This window comes from Castor canadensis, chromosome 2 (assembly GCF_047511655.1).
Source record: "Castor canadensis chromosome 2, mCasCan1.hap1v2, whole genome shotgun sequence".
Lineage (NCBI taxonomy): Eukaryota > Metazoa > Chordata > Mammalia > Rodentia > Castoridae > Castor > Castor canadensis.
Genome location: NC_133387.1, coordinates 127,513,554 through 127,531,240, shown reverse-complemented (window position 1 = coordinate 127,531,240; position 17,687 = coordinate 127,513,554). Strand labels below are relative to the sequence as shown.

Below are 17,687 nucleotides of genomic sequence, written 5' to 3'. Positions count from 1 at the left end.
GAGACCCCATTCTGTAGGTAATTAGTAGTCATTGAAGGTTTGTAAGTATGAAACAAAATAGGTAGATTTGTGTTTTGGAGTAATGTGGAGGAGGAGTAGAGAGAGGAAAGATGAGTGTTGAATCTTTTAAACATAATCAAGTCAATGTTTCAGAGAAGGAGATAGTTTTGCTCAAAAGGAAGAAGTCAAGACTGAGTAAATTGATGGTAGAGGTGAACATATGACTGATAATCAGTTATATGAATAGGTGAGCTCACCCAGTGATGGTGTTGAATAATGGGGGCCAATGCAGACTGTATGACCAAGTTTTCTCAATTGTCACTTCTGGCTATGTGACGCTGGCAAGTTACTTTATATCTCTGTGCCTCGGCTTTCTCCATAAAGTGAAGGTAAAATTGCCTCCCTCATAGGGTCGCTGTGAGGAATGGGTGCGCTAATAAGGCTTTACTGTAATGCTGTTATTTAGAGCTGAGCATAAGAAGAGAGGATAGGTTTATTTCCATCAAGCCTTTCAATAAGGATCGGTGAGGACGAAATTTCATAAGATGACCAGAATTTGGATATATTCATACATTAAGAAATTGAAGAAGTTATTGAAGGTGCAGGTCAGAAAGGGGAAGATGGACTGAGAGATTTAGAAATGATTAGGTGAAGTGTGTAAGTTAGTGGGAGAGCCCTGGACCAGTGAACATGTGTACATATTTAGAAATGAGAAACGGAATGATGAAGGTCTGTCCATCTAACACATGCTATTTTTCTCTGTGATCTTGGAGGCAAAATTTGATTTACTTAACATGAGTGGAGGTGAGGGAAGTAATTGTGTTGTTTAAAGTGAATCTTAAATATATGGAATGATCACTTAGGATAAAAGGAAAAGAAGAATGAAGGTTTACACATTGCTCTTGAGTCCAGGTGTAGTTGGGAATCAGAAATTTGAATAAAATCTCCAAAATTTAGCTTCAATCAAATTAAAATGAAAATACAGAATGTTTTATAGATAAGATCATTTGGAAGGAAGTAAATTACTTTTTTATCAAAAGTCAGTAATAATTTATTTGATTATTGAGTATATAAAGTATTCCAGTAATCATAGCAAACAACAGTAGCTAAAATTTCTACAAGGATAAACTTTCTATATTTTGAAGGGAAGAATACAAAACTAATACAAATTTAAATGAAAACAGCTGTTCAAAGATTACATGTTCTTCTGTGTAGCAGATGACTCAAGATGCAGTGACTTTATGATGGTCTCCTAAATAAATGAGTGATGAAAGAATATCATGCTGGAGAGCAATATATAGAACCAAATCAATGGTTCTCCCACTCTTGTATTAGTAAAAATGTTAAATAGAAACAGGTGCCTGTTTTCCTACTTCAGTGAATTAAAAACAAAGTGAGATACCCACAAATAAGTTAAAGGAATGTTTGCAAAGCAACATAGTGTTGTGATTTTTCTTTATTACATCTGAGTTGCTTCAGTAGTTTTAGCTTTTTATTTTCAAATACTCCTTTTTAAATATTTTCTTAATCAATTTTCCCATTTTTAATAATTAAAAAATAAATCATTTAAAATACTACCACTCATTTCACATCAATTTATATTACAGATGATGTATAAATACCGTAATTTTAACTACTCCTTAACTGTTGACAAATTGAGCACTCATAGTTTGGGTTCATCAGTATAAAGCAATCAAAGCTAAATGGGAGGTTATTTGTTACTTGGGGAGCTCTGGTTGGATGCAGTGATGCAGAGATTCTGGAGGCATTTGGTTTTACTGTTATTTCTGGTAATAAACCAGAATTCCATTCAATGCTTAATTTTTCTTTTAACTTTTAATTAAGGAAAATTTCAACATTTCATAAAGAGAATAGCATTATGAATCCTCATGTAGTCATCTCCCACTTTCAAAAACTTTCAGTTTATAAATGCTTAGTTTAAAATGTGTAAATTTGGGGAGGTACCAGGGTATAGATGGGGAAAAGAGGATAATGGGGGTGAATAGGTAGAAGTACATTGTGTACATGTATGGAAATGTAATGATGAAGTTCATTATTTTATATAATAGAAAATAAATGAAATGTATTCATTTTGATACAGTAAGAAGTATTTTGACATAATAACTGTACTTATATTTGGGGTACAATGTGACAATTGGGTGTACATGTAATAGTCAAATAATGGTAGCTAGCCTTTTGTCTCCTTTGACAGCCTTTGTTTTTGAGTCCTTCACACTCAGTTCTTTATAACTCATAATAAATTATTAAACTATAGTCACCTTACTGTGCTATACAATATCAAACCTAATTCCCCATTATCAAATCTCTGTCTATGCTACTTCCCTTCCTATCCTCTGCTGAACACTGTTCTACTCTCTACTTCTATGAAAAATTTTTCTAGCTTCTGCATGTGGACAAGGACACATAGCAGTGATCTTTCTGTGCTTGGATTATTTCCCTTAACATAATGCCTTTCAGTTTCTGCCACAAATGACTTGATTTCATTCTTTTTATGGCTGAGTAATATTCCATTCACCCCCCCATGTCTTTATCCATTCATCTGTTGTTGGACACTGTGGTGGATTCTGTTTATTTCCTGTTATAATTAGTGCTGCTAAAGAAACTTGTGAATTGTGCAAATGTCTCTTTGACAGGCTGACTTCATTTCTTTTGGGTACATACCCAGGAGTGGCATTACTGGATCTATTTTTACTTTTTTGAGGAACCGCCTCATATTGTTTTCCACAGTAGCTGTTCTAATTTGTATTATCACCCACAAAATGTAAGAGTTCACCTTTCTCCTCCCCATCTTCATCAGCATTTGTTATTTTTATCTTTTTTTATTGTAACCTTTCTAACTGGGGTGAGATATTTCACTGTGGTTTTGATTTGTATTTTCTTTATGATTAGTGATGTTGAACATTTTCTATCTTTTTTTATTGTAGCCTTTCTAACTGGGGTGAGATATTTCACTGTGGTTTTGATTTGTATTTTCTTTATGATTAGTGATGTTGAACATTTTCTTACATACTTGTTGGTATTTGTATATCTTTTGATAAATATCTATTCAGATCACTTGCCCAATAATGGTTATATTTTTATTACAAATATAGAAAAATCTAGAATAGCATTTAAAATTAAGCATTCACTTGTTAAAATTGGGCACTCAAGAAATGTTTTCTTTCATACTATAAGCATTTTTAAAGTTTTCCAGTTAAAATAATTAAAACATCATAATTCTGGTCATTTAGCACAGTGGTTAAATCCAGATTATAAACATCTGCCACCTCATTGACTAAAATTGAAGTCTTGAGAGTGTTGTGTGCTGAACTCAGAGTGGATAGGTTATGGTCAGGGTTGAGGATATCTTTGGCACACTGAATAGTCCTTTTTATCCTGGTTCGGAAGGAGAGACACTGTTAAAAGCATACGAACCACTTGAAGGAAATTGCAGGAACTCAGAATCTTCGACTCTTTTTTTTCTCTCCCTTCCTAGGTGCCATAGATGAATAGCTTTGCTCTACCACACACTCCTGCTGTGATGTACTGCCTTGTCACAGTCCCAAAAGTAGTGTGTCCACCCAACCATGGACTGAAGCCTCTAAAACTAAGAGGCAAAAATCTGTCTCACCTCTTTTTAGTTGGTTTTTCTCAGGTATTTCTAACATTAACAAAGTTGACTAACACATTTGGCATTATGAAAGAAGTTACGATATATTGCTTTTGTTTGGAATTGTACAGGGATTGTTAAGGATTCTGCTATGTCTCTTGTTCATGTAGAATGCTTTATTCCCATCAACAAGGAAGCAAGTGCCTTCCCTCAGTGGGAGTGGGGAGATGTGGAGCAGGGTGAAAGAGACAGGGAAATAGAAGAGTCCTAGGTAACTGCACAGCTTTGCTTTTGCACTGTGTGACCACCTTTGCAGATCTGTTTCTTGTGCTAAGCAAGGAATAAGAATTTAGAAATACTTTTAGCCCAAGAAATTTAGTTTTAAAAACCTTTAGGAGAGATAGGGAAGATAGAAATTAGCCCATTAAAAACTCACAGCTTTTTCTTCAACAGAAGGGAGGTACATTTTGCTTGTTTGTTTAACATTTTTTCATCCTAGATCTATTTTAGGGCAGCCGTCCTAAGAGCTGACAGATACTCAAACATAGTGGGAAAAAGACTTGAGATAATATTAGGGTCATAGAGTTGTTTTTTTTTACTTCTGGACTAAGGGACCTCTTTATACTCAGTACAGAGATGGTGCTTTTAAATTGTAAACTTACCTGATGTGCTTTACTAGCCTGTGTCTGCTAAACCTACACACAGTGAAGTGAGGCTAGCTAATGCTGTATACATTTCCTTCTAATATTGAACAAGGAAGATGACAGTTTAGTAAGATTTTTCTTAATACATGAAAATTACTTTGTTATCATTCATGTGTTGTATTTCTAAACTGTTTTAATCAGATTATTTTTATGCCCAGGTAAATTATCTTTTAATATTTGATACTTTTAGTAAGTAGTAATTATTTTTTAAATAGTAGAATGAAATAGTAATTATCTTTTAAACATTTGATACTTTCAGTAAATCATTTTGGAATGGCATCAAGTAATAGCTAAAGTTTGAATTAGATCAGTTTTGTGCCTTGGTTTCATAACTTTTAACTATGATTTGGGTTCATCCTTTTCTCTCTACTTTACTGAGGGTTGATTGAAATTTTGAAAGATTGACAGATTTAGTAATCTTCCCCCAACCCACAGATTAAAAACTGATTAAAACAGGGTGATTTGTTATAGGCAGTGAATTAGCCATATTACGGAACTCTGTTTTCCCAGCTGCTGACTTACAGATATGGATATTTAAGCCAATTCAGGGTTATTCTCTTCAGGCAAGGAAACTTAATGAATGATAAAGAAAGGGGATGTTGACTAACTCTGCTGGACAACATTGAATCTTTATACCAATGATAGTTTCCAGCATTGGTAGAAATTCACTCGTGAATAACAACAAAAATAAAAATTTCAGTATAAAGAAAAACTCACTGATACCTACATTTTGATTCTATGATATTATCTTACAGTTTCATTCCATTATGTTTCCTTTTATTCTTTTGATAAATATTTATTGAATATATTTTGTGTAACAGGCACCATGCTCATTACTAGGAGTACAATGGTTAGAAATAAGAGATGCAGTGTTCGTGAGCATCTGCTTATAGAGTCTAGTAATTAATGTGTATGTTAGTTACCAGTTAATTACATAATTAACTATTAGTGTCAATAGACAATCAAATAAACCATCTGAAACATAAAATTACAGCTATGACAATCGATCAGGAAGAAAAGTATGAGAGGCCATGAGAATGACTTCAAACTGGTCAAAGACTAGGGAAGACTTCTGGAAGTAAGGCTTGGGTTTCTCCTGTTAGGCACCCTCTGAATAAGTGCCAGCAAGAAGGATGTTTCGGTCTGCGAGATGAAATGGGCTAGAGGAAAAGGCCTCAGGCGGGAGGGAGAACTGCCTCTGAGCAGTGATGCTCGGGGGGAAAACCAGTATGGCTTGGTGCCAGAGTGAAAGTTGAGGATAATGTGTGAACAGGCTGGAGTGGTGGGTAGATTAGGGGAGCAGTTAGATAGGTTGTTTTAATTCTAAGCGTTTATTAAAGTACTTCACTAAAAATGTATGGTTAAAAACTTTTGGAGTGCACCTCAATGAAGAATTTATGGCTCCTAGGTTTTATTCAGTAGCGCCCCTTAAAGTCCTTTTGCACACGCTCCCTCTCACCACTCTCCCTTTCCCAAAGATAGTTATGATCTGGAATTCAGTCACCACACGTTATTTTTGCCTGGTCTCAAACTTCATATAGTCAGAATTATGTATTTATGAGTTTGTGTCTGGCTTCTTTTGCTTTATTTTATGTCTGTGAGATACTTGGGTATCAGCACATGTACATAATCTGTCCACTCTTGGGATGGCAATACAGTGCATGAATAGTATACTTAATAATCATATTGATGTTCCTTTGGATATTTCTAGTTAGAGGCTATTACAGAAAATGCTCTATGTCTCTGTCTTACTCCTTGTTTATATCTTCAGACATACATATGTTCCTGTTTCTGTTGGGAAGATGTACAGAAGTCAAATTGCTGTTACCCGTTCAGCTTTAGTGGGTGCTGTTACGTAGTTTCCAAAGTAGTCATAACACCTTATTCTCTTACTAGTAGTATGTGAGAATTCTAGTTGCTCCACATCCTCATCAGCACTTAGCATTGCCAGGTTTGGTTTTTTTTCAATGTAAAGAAAAAATTATATTCAGGTATAATGCTATGTAGTGTCGTTTTAATTTGTATTTCTCTGATGAGGTTGAAAATTTTTTCTGTTAAATACTGGTCATATCCGTGTTCTTTTGGGAGTATGCCTAGTCAAGTGTATTGCCCATTTTTTCTATTTGGTTCTCTCTTACATTGATTCGTAGGGGTCCTTCAAGTTTGTGATATAAAATAATTCAAATTATCAATTTTTCCTGTGACATTAGTTAAGGCATTTTAACAGCTTGTTTGAGGAATCTTTCTATACCCTAAAGTCATGAAATATTACAGTGTCTTTTAGGAACCATTATTTACTTATGTATTTGATGTACATGTGAAATTTATTTATGAGTGATATGATCTAGGGGTAACGATTCTTTTTTTCCCATACGGATATCCACTTGTCTCAGTACTATATATTGAAAAGACTCCACTACACTGCATTCTAGTCTTTGCTATAGATCAAATGACCATATGTATGCATCTGCTTCTGAACGTTTGTTCTTTTCCATTAGTTCATTTATTCTTGTGCCTTTATAGCATGTTTTTAATTAGTAAAACTTTATAGTAAATCTTGTTATCTTGTACTGTAATTTCTCCAAGTTTGTTTGTTTTTAACAGTACTATGGCTATTCTCAGCTATTTGAGAATCAAGTTTCTACAAAAATAATCTGGGATTTTAATTGAGATTTACCTAAATTGATAGATTAATTGGAGAATTGACATCATTAGAATATTGAGTCTTTAGTTCATGGATATAATACATTGTTTCATTTACTTGGGCCTTCTTTATTTCCTCTATAATGTTTTCACAGTTTTCTGTGTAGAACTCGTACCCGTATTTCTTCAGAATTTGTTGGAGTGCTTTTTGATGCTAGTGTCAATGTGTATTGGTTTGCAAGGGCTACCAAAACACAGTACCACAAATGAAGTAGCTTACGTAGAAATGTATTTCCTCGTAGTTCTGGAGACAAGGTGCATGTAGCATTGGTATCATTCTGAGATTTCTCCCTTAACTTGAAGCTTCCCCTCTTTTCCCTGTGTCTTTGCATGGTCTTCTTGTTAAAAGGATTCCAGTCATATTGGAATAGGGCCCGCCCATTTGATCTCATTTTGCCTTAAGTATCTCTTTAAATGCCCTGTCGCCAAATATAGTAGTCTCTCTTTGTTCCTTTTTTCTGTATCCCCCTTTTTCTTTCCATGGTTGCAGTAACCTATGGTCAACCAGAAATGGAAAATTCCCCCAATATGTTTTAGAGTAAAAATCTTTAGTATTTCATTATTAAGTATGATACTTGCTGTAAGCTTTATGTAGACACTTTTTTCCAAATTAAGGTATCTCTTTTTTTGTGTTGCTCATTTGTTAAGAAATTTTTAAGTCACGAGTGGACTTTGACGTTCATAGACCATTTCAGTGTTAGTAGTGGGAAAAAGTTGATTAGACACATTGGTTTGTAATTTGACATAAAGAGCAGTGGAAAAGAGAAACTTTTATTCATTGGAAATTGAAGTTTATGATGTATCTTAGTTTTTATGAAGTTTGAAAGGAATGATTTGGAGGAAACTGGGAAAATTAGCTTGAAATTTTCATTGAAAATATTTTAATAAAGGTTCATTGAAAACATTTTAATAAAGCTTCATTGAAAACTTAAAAATTTAGCTATCTAATATTTCTAAAGATCCAGGTGTTCATACTAATTGACACTTAAGTTATTTGAACATAATTTTCCTTTCTTTATACTTTGTCCAGCAGGCAAAAAATGTTATCCAATATGTTTTCAGAAATTACAGAAATAATTGCTCTATTTAGTTGGCTCTGATATTTTGAAGTTTAGTACTCCAAAATAGTATGTATGAGTGGTTAAACTGTGAGCTTCACAGATTGTTACCAATTTTTAGCTATTTTCAAATCATTAAAATAGATCATTAAAATATATCTCAGATGATGAACAATAAGGAGTACTTATGAGGTAGTCATGATAAGTGTAGTAGTAACTAAAGATAATTTTTTGAGAATTAAAATATTCTAGGTGGTGTTCTAACTGATTTACATACATTATCATGATCCTTAAATAATTGTTATAATCAATCTTTTATTTCTCTTTTATATGGATAAGGAGACCGCAACACAGAAAGGTAAGCCACTAGCTCCAGCTCACATACCTAATGAATGGAAGAATCATGATTTGAACCCAGCAATTGACTCCAGAGCTTCTCTGTAAGGCTATGTTATGTTATGCTGGGATAAAAATCTTTAATTTAAAAATAGATCCTTGAAATAAATGAATAATGCAATTTAAGTACAGACTCAGAAAGAGCTACAAAAGTGAGTTTTCTATGCTCTGATCTCATTATTTGCCCATGTTCTTATGCTTGGTGCATAGTAACCCCTCATCCCCCGTCATTCCTAAACCATTCAGTCTAATCACCACCCCAGCAATCCCCTTCATACACCAAGCCACTCCTGGTGCTCTTGATAACAATATAACTGTTCTGAAATGAGACTAGATGTAATGGAGAATCCTGCTCCTCAGTTTCCATACTAATAAACCAGTGTTGAATTATTTAATGTATAAAGTTCTAGAATGGCTAAAGTTAACCTTCAAGAGTCTAAAAAGAAAAAAAAAAAACAGTGCCTGAAATGACGCATCTTCATCTATCTCAGAATATCCCATTCTACTTCTTTACCTTTCCCCTGTTAAATCTGTTTTTCCTCAAGTATTGTGTATTTGAAGCTTTTTTGTATAAAGGCTTTTTTGTTGTTATTTCTTTTCCAAGATTTTAACTGCTGCTTTCTACTCTTTTTCCTAGGTGTATATTACTAGCTCAGTGGGTATTTTTGTTGATCTACCCAGCATTTGAAGTAGATTTGTGTGGGGCTAGGAGTTTAGCTCAGTGGTGGAAGACATGCTTAGCATGTGTGAGGGCCTGGATTCAGTCCTCAGCACTGGAAAGAATAGATGTATGAAGTGCAATTCTTTTGTAGGTTGAAGTTTGCATGCACAATTCACACAACACCTGCTTAGTATTTGTAATTGTTGATCTCTGTTATTTGAAATAATGAATAAGCCAGCCAGTTTTGTGTGACTGTTGATTTGCTTTTTAACAAGGAGAATCATCTCGAGTTTTATTTTGATTGTAAATGAGAGACCGTTGATGAGTTAGCAAGAGTTTTTTCTGCTTGGACAAATAGCTTAAAGTTATTGTTTTTAGTGGTTGAAAACAGAACAATTTTTTTTCCATGTAAAAGATAGCACTAAATCAGATGGAAATAATTTGTACTCTTGGCTCTATATTCATAAAGTTCTCTCTTATTTTTAGTGAGCCATTTCTTTCTGTGCTTTGCTCTGATGCTTTAGTGTAGTAGTTAAAAACTGACTCTGGAGCCACCTGCCAGGGTTCAGCTTTTGCTACCAGATGGCACACAGAAGTCATATGTTCTTGCACAAGATACTTGAACCCTCTGCTTCAGATTTCTGATTTGTAAAATCGAAAGAGCATACCTTATGAAGTTGTACTGAAGATTAGATAATACATGTAAAATTCCTAGCACAGTATGCATTTATTTAATAACCAAATGACCTTTAGTAATGCTCTTAAGCATGAAAATAACAGTCAGTGGTGAGTAGTGCAAATAATCCTTTGAGGAAGGAAGATATTTCTGAGTCTTTAGAAATCTTATTCCTATAGGTTACTATTACCAATGAAAGGGGGGCAACTTTTATGTATTAACTCGTAGCACTTACATGGTGTATAGTTTACATTTGTTAACTGGTATATAGTCTTATGCCCAAATGAAAAACTTGAATGTAAGTGAATGATGTTCTTTGATTTTCCTCTGCGAAAGTTAATTTTATATGCTAATTTGATCGCATCCAGATACCTGGATACTTGGGTAAGTTTTATTTCTGAATGTGCTTAGAGAGAGATTAGCATATGAATATATAAACCCTATAAAGCATACTGCCCTCCCCAGTGCAGGTGGTCATCATCCAGTTTCTGGGGCCTGAATACAACAAAAGGATAGAGAAAGGGAGAATCTGTCCTTCTCACTCAGACTGCAAAAGCTGTGACATCAGACTCGTTCTACTCTCAGAGCTGTTGATTCTCAACCCTTCAGACATGGGCTGGAATTTTAGTCCTTCAAAATAATACACTGGCATCCAGGTATAGTGGCTCACAGCTGTAATCCCAGCTACTTGGGAGGCAGAGATAGGAGGATAGTGATCTGAGGCCCTACCCAGGCAAAAGGGGAAGACTCTATCGAAAAATAACTAAAGCAGAAAGGGCTGGAGCATGGCTCAAGAGATATAGTGCTTGCCTAGCAAGTGTGAGGCCCTGAGCTCAAACCTGAGTACAACTACCAAAACAAAAACATAAGCAAAAGAGACCCAAAACAAAAGAAAACTAATTCACTGTCCTTCCTGGGTTTCTACCTTGCAGATGATAGATTATGGAATTTCTCAGTCTTCATTATCCCACAGGTCAGCACCTTATAATAAATCTCTTTAAACACACAGTATATTTTTAAGAGACATTATACACACACACACACACACACATATTCTGGAGAAACCTTAAACGACCTCATATTTGATACTAACCATGGCAAGTTATATGATTAATCAACAGTGCCACTGAGGAAGCAGTTGAATTCCCACAGCGAGCTGAGATAGCACAATGTGTTTAGGCAATGTGGCTTTCCTCAGACATCACTTCTTTCAGATACATTTTTCCAAGTGGAAAGATGGCTCAGCACTGTCTATTATTGTATATGAAGTCCTGTGCAGTGTGTTGTTGGTATGATACTGCAGTAAACACTGTATGCTGAAGTCTCTCAGGACCCTCATGAAAATGAGGTGCCTGTCTCAAGAGGCTCTCTCAGAGAAGAGAAATTCTAAATAAAATACCATGAATAAAGAGGCACACATGAATTTATTATAAGAATATATAATCGTGGGCCTAAAGAAAATGAGATGTGGCCCAGCAGGCTGCTATCATTATGTGCTCTGTGTGGTCACATACTTGAACACATAGTGATCCATGATTGCTCCTTCTTTTGGTCAGATAGACAAAAGGAATTTTGTCTTATAGTGATAGAATGCAGCTCATTCATAGGTGTTATGGCCCACATTCATTTGGTCTACACAAACCTCTCCATCACTGACAACTCAGCCTGTCTTCTTTTCTGCCTGCCCTGCCCCCCTAAGTAGAATGAGATGGAGTCACAGGAACCTCAGACTTCACCATGAAGTGAAATGCAAAGTAGCATTTCATTTCAGCACCAGACAGAGGTGCTGAAAAAGCCCTGTGAGCCTTGTGGAGATTCAGGCCACGTAAGGAGGTAATTAATTGCTCATGTAGTCTCCTTTCAGCCTTGGGTCTTTTCTTTAAGTTTGGGTGCCCCCTTCTGCATGAAGGGCTTATGCATTTTCAGTAGTTTTCCCTAAAAGTCTGTTTGCCAAAAATAGCTTTGCTACTTTTTTTTTTTTAGAGTCTCCTCTTTATTAGAGGATCCTGAAATTTCAAACTAAGCGTTGACATGGTTTTTATAGGTGTCTTGGTATCAAACTGGGCACCATCATGTCATTGAGTTTAGGACATTCCCTTAAATTGTATCTTTTTTTTTTCCTTTGCTACTTTTTAGAAGCAGTTATTATTAGGTTTTTTTAATTCTGGAAAATATTTGAAAACATAATCCAGATAACCCTGCTTAACATTCCTTTTTAAAAAGTGCATTCTTAGATGAAGCTACACAGCCTCCCAAAGCAGAACATTCAGGAATTTCTACGTATTCTGTTATATACCTCAGAGTTTGTGTATATGGTTTCCACTTAATGTCATGTTGAGACATACAAATATTTGCTCTAGGACAGGCATTTCTGACAACTCTTTAGAGGGGATTAGATGTGGGAAAAATGCAGTGCCCTCCCTGCTGGAGTCCAGAGGATAATTTTGGCTGAAATTCTAATTAATAGTTTGTGCATAATATTCCTTTGAGTAATGTGTCATTTGGGTCTCTGCTTACAAGTGACCCAACTAATTAATTTAGTTTCAGACAGGACATACTTTTATGAATCTGGCACTTGGGATTGGAAAACTTTCAAAAATTTTCTCTGCTTCTTTTTGCTTAGCTACTCCCATTTTTTTCTCTGAATAGGCTGGTTTTCTCAGATCCCCAGATCAAATGGTAGAAAACATGGCTGCTCCGTACTTTCCAAGATTCCATCTCTCTGAAGAGTCCATTTTAGCCTGAGCTCAAAATCCCTTAGTTCTAATGTCAGATTTCTGAAAAATAAATTATTTGTCCAACTTGGAGTGTTCTTTCAAAAACCAACAAGTTATTAACAGGAGGTCACATTGACTGTAGGTGAGGGGTGTTTTCCAGGAACAAGATGCTAGACTGACAGCTCAGTCATTGTCTAAACTTACAAACTTTTAGGTAATTCTATAACTTTCTAGATACAAAGTTGCAGTATCAATCGTGTAACTGAGTAAAATTCCAGTCTATTTCTGAATTAGTGTCAATGGCCCTTAACCACCAGACTTTTTTTTTTTTGGCAGTGCTGCGGTTTGAACTCAGGGCCTTCACCTTGAGCCACTGCACCAGCCCTTTTTATGTGGTGGGTTTTTTGAGATAAGGTCTCCCAAAATGTTTGCCTGGGCTGGCTTCGAACTGTGATCCTGTGCTAGGATTACAGGCGTGAGCCACCGGCGCCTTGCTTAACCAGACTCCTTAATTCCATTTCCCTGACTGTAATTTCCTTTCCTCATCATTTTTATCTCTTTTATAGCATTGCAGAACTTTATTTTATGTAGTGTTCAATTTATTCCTTTATAAACTGATATCAAATATCTTAAGCGAGCTAGTGATTCCTGGAGGAAGATGGTGGGTGTTGAGAAGGAAGGCCCTGGACCAAGAGGCAGAGGTCTGAGTGTGAACCTTGAACTTACCACAAACTCAACAAATATGGCAGTACTACAGAAAACTGCCAAGCTTACCACACGCTTGCTGTGTGAGTACATAGAGAGTACTTCCTAAACTCCAGGTGTGGTATCCAGAAATTACTCTTGGACTTTTGACTTTGATATGGGGAATGGGAGGTACAGAAACAGGAGCCTTGCCCCCACTCAGAGACTGAAGATGGCTGTGATCTGGTGGAAGAGCCTTTAAAGCACAGTTGTGCTGTGTGTACATGAGAAAGTCAGGTTAGCTCTTCAGGATGGCTCCCGTATGAAGATAATCCATGCTGACGTTCTTGGTGAATTATAGAATAAACTTAGCTTTGTAATGGTTCTGTCTTGGCAAAGGGGAGTGCACTGTTTAGTTATTTTGACATAATCACATACCCTAATACACAAATGTACAGTAATGGTTTAAACACCATTAAGGTAGCACGTGGTAGTACCAAAGATCTCAGTGACCTTTGCCAAGAGGTCCCAGCTGTAAACTTTTGATGTTTATGTGCCTACAAATCTTTCTACCACTCATGGAAATTTTTGGCTCTGATTGTAGTTACTAGCTAGCTATGTGTGACCTTTCTGAGATAGGGTCTTACTAACTTTTTGCCAGGGCTTCTCAGTCTCTGCCTCCTGAGTAGTTGGGATACAGGCATGTATCATCATCCCTGGCCACAGTTTTCTCATCTTTAAAATTGAGATAACTAGTGTAGAGTACAGAATTGTTGTAAGAACAACAATTAGTGAAACGTTAAGTATTTAGAACAGTATCTAGTACTGGTAAGTGATCAGTAAGTATTAAACTAACTTTGATTTTTTTTTTCACTTAGTGTCATTTTTGTTTTCTGCTACTTTGTAAAACCTCTCTAAATTTGTTAAACCTATGAAGTGCTGCTTGCATCTAGCTTCAGCAAATAGTATTTTCTCTCTTTTTAAGTTTTTATTGTGGAAACTTTCAGCCATATCCAGAAGCAAAAAGGATAACATAACCAATCCAGTTAGCTGTTTCCATGTGATCTGGGCTTGCTGATACTCATGACTTTCTGAAATCTTCTCCCCTCACCTGAGGGCTAGACCTGTTGACTGACTTCTAACCAGTAAAACTACAGCAAAAGTGATGAGACGTCACACTGAGATTAGGTTACAGAAAGGGTTCTTGTAGTTCTCATAAAGAAAGTATTTATTTTGCATGCCTTCTTTCTGCCCTCCTACTCAATCACTTGGAGGGGAATTAGCTGTCATGCTGTGAGCATCCCACCTGGCAAGGACCTAAGAGAAGTACTCAGGGCCACTGGGAACCTGGCACCTCCGTCCAGCAGCCAGAGTGGGCCCAATGAGTCAGAGGCAGATCTTGTCCAGTCTGAGGCTTCAGATGTGGCCTGCCTTCTGACCACACCAGCAGCTTCCTAAGAGACCTGGCATCAGAGCCATTTAGCACAGGTCCATGAGATTATGAACGCTTCTCCCAAGGGCTGAGGCAGTTCTCATGCATCTGAGGTTACTCTGCTAGTCCATTTTCTGTTGCTGTAACAGAATACCTGAGACTGGGTTATGTATAAAGAAAAGAAGTACATTGTATGTGTATGTGAAAAGATCACAATGAAACCCATTTTAAAAAAAGATAAGAAATGAAATTTTCTTTAGCTCATTGTTCAGAGGCTTAAACTGTCTAAGATTAGATGGCTACATTTTCTTAGTTTTTGGTGGGGCCACGAGCTGCTTCAACTTACGGTAGAAAACCAAAGGGAGCAAAAGGGGCTGAACTTATGCAACAGCTGACCCATTCCTTCAGGGAAAACATGGCTCGAGCCACCTCTTCCAGGCCTCAGCACCATCACAGTGGGGCCTGAACCTACACGTGACTTTTGGTGGGAAAAACCATATGTAAACCACAGTCATTACTAAGACACCAGACTTAGACATAAGCCTCCATGCCTGTGGGTGCTGCTGACAGGAAATAATAAAAAGAAAACAGCACGTGCATGAGTGTGTACTGTGTTAGCTACTGTAAGTAACCTGGAAATGGTTTAATGTATTTGAGAGGGGTATCTGCATTATCACAAACACTAAGCTCTGTTTACATGGGAGACTCGCCAGCCACAGGGGTCACTGAGCTCAGACATGGAGGGCAATTCCCCACTCCTTAGCCCTTTCAGCTATTTTTCTAGGTTTATTGGGGCATAGTTTTAAGCATTAAAACAATGTAAACCTTTAAAATGCAGCCAATTTAAGTGTGCAATGCCATGATGAAATTCATGGAGTCGTGCAGTCATCACTATGAGTCAGCTTTAGGACGTTAAGGTTAGGGTTAGGGTTTTAATTTCTCTCATCCTCTCCGCCACTTGTCTGTTTTGTTGATTGCAGACATTCTTAAGAGTGTGTATTGATGCTATCTTACTGTAATTTTAATGTACAAGTCCCTAATACGGAAGCTGTTGAGTATCTTCCTGTGTGCATATTAGCCATTCACCTATCTTCTTTTGTAGAGTATCCATTGAAATGTTTTGCTCATTTTTAGTTAAGTTGTTAGTATTTATTACTCAGTTGTAAAAATTCTTTTTAAGTTTTAACAAGGATTTATTTTAATACAACAGAATGAAGCGGGGAGAAATCTAAAGATGAGAGCGAAAAGACATCTGCTAGAGGTACAGTAGTGGGAGACAAGCCTCCAGTTGTTAAATTTCTTTATATAGATATTCCTTGACTTAGGATGAGATGATAACCAGATAAAAGTCAACCATCATAAGTTGAGAATACCCTGTCACAAATGCATTTACTACCCCTAACCTACCAAATAACATAGCTTAACAGTACTGTGGACTATCAGTGCATACCTTCAAATCATGTGGGACTGTGGATTGTGGCTTGTTGCCACTGCCGTTATCATGAGAGTATATTATACTGCATTGATATGCGGTATGATAACCTGGGAAAAGAATCAGAATTCAAAGAATGGTTTTTACTTAATGCACGTTGCTTTTGTGCCATTATATAGTCAGAACATAGTATGTGAATGAGTTGAGGATCATCTGTGTGTTAGTCCTTTTCAGATACGCAGTTTGCAAATATTTTCTCAATCCACAGCTTATCTTAATTTTCTTAATGTTGTTCTTTGAAGTACAAAAAGTCTAAGTTTTTCTTTTATGGATTGTGCTTTTGTGGTTGATGTTTCTAAGCCATAGCCACCCAAATGTTTTCTTTTTCTTTTCCTTTTTTTGAGATGGGGTCTCCCTTATATAGCACAGTTTGGCCTCTACTTTAGGATCCTCCTGTCTCAGCTTCCCAAGTGCTGAGGTTATAGGTGTGTACCACTATGTCCATTTCCTGTGTTTTCTTCTTTTTAAGTTCTTACCTTTTAAGCCTATGATGTATTTTAGTTACTTTTTTGTACAGTATGAGAGAAGGTTTCAAATTAACCATTCATACATAGATATCCAGTTATGTCAGTATGGTTGAAAAGCTCTCCTTTCCCCATTGAATTGACTTGAAACCTTTGTCAAAAATCATTTGGCCAGGCAGACACTTGGGTGTGTGCCAGTAGTCACAGTGACTTAGGAGAGGGAGGACTGCTTGAACTTAGAGGAGTTTGAGGCCAAACTGGGGAATGTAGTGAGACTGATTCAAACTAATAATAATGATAATAACAATAATTTGGTTATAAGTGTAAAGCTTTATTTATAGACCCTCAATTCTGTCTTATTTATTGTATATACAATCTTACTACAGTTACCTTTATCATTGTAGTTTTGTAGCAAAGTTAGAATGTTTAGTAGTCAAGTTATATAATTTTTCTCATTTTGCTCTCTGTCTTCTCTGCATGGGCTTATGGTTGGCTGGGAGTATGTTGGTAGCTTGACCTTTCTGGTGTCTTCCACATAATGTGTGTGAAGCTTATCAGCTTGTTCTATGCGATCTCATCTGGATTTGCTTGTTATATTTCTGCATGGTCTGAAGGTTTGTTTGATTCAGCCAGGATGGGAGCCTTAGGCTAGCTGAGCCATTGACTTTTTCAGCTCATCTGTCAGGGAGCTCACAGTTGTGATGACAATGCTGCTGGGCGTGGGAACCTTGGTTACCTGGTCCAAATCCAGTCAACCCTCTCTACCATTAAAACTGCAGGTTTTCACAGCTTATCCCTCATGGGTTGTAGGCACAGCCCTAGTAGGTAAGGCTGCCATACACTCGAGTTCAGTGGTTTTTCATTTGGTATCACCTGTGGTTGGTGTCCAGCTTTCTAAGGTGGTTGTCTTGACAGTTTATCCAAGCTTATCATTGCTATTGGTGCCACAGGATTTGTTCAGTAACAAATTCACCATCCAGAAGTCCTGCCTTATTTTATTTTTTAATTTTTTATTATATAGTTTTGGCTTTACAAACAATGACAAACATTTTAAACTGGCCATGGTGGCATGCATCTAATAGTCTCAGCT

General features: G+C 36.6%; 1 protein-coding gene across 9 annotated transcripts in view; it reads left to right on the top strand.

Moving 5' to 3' along the window:
- The window catches only part of Dph6 (diphthamine biosynthesis 6), a 178,705-nt gene that overhangs the window by 39,878 nt on the left and 121,140 nt on the right, over window positions 1–17,687 (top strand). For 6 of the 9 annotated variants that reach the window (XM_074065605.1, XM_074065604.1, XM_074065608.1 and 3 more), the window contains exon 4: window positions 15,852–15,902. The exons of the other annotated variants lie outside the window; for them this stretch is intronic. In XM_074065605.1, the coding sequence (XP_073921706.1) occupies window positions 15,852–15,902 (51 nt within the window). The remainder of the gene's footprint in view (window positions 1–15,851; window positions 15,903–17,687) is intronic. 9 annotated transcript variants of the gene reach the window in all.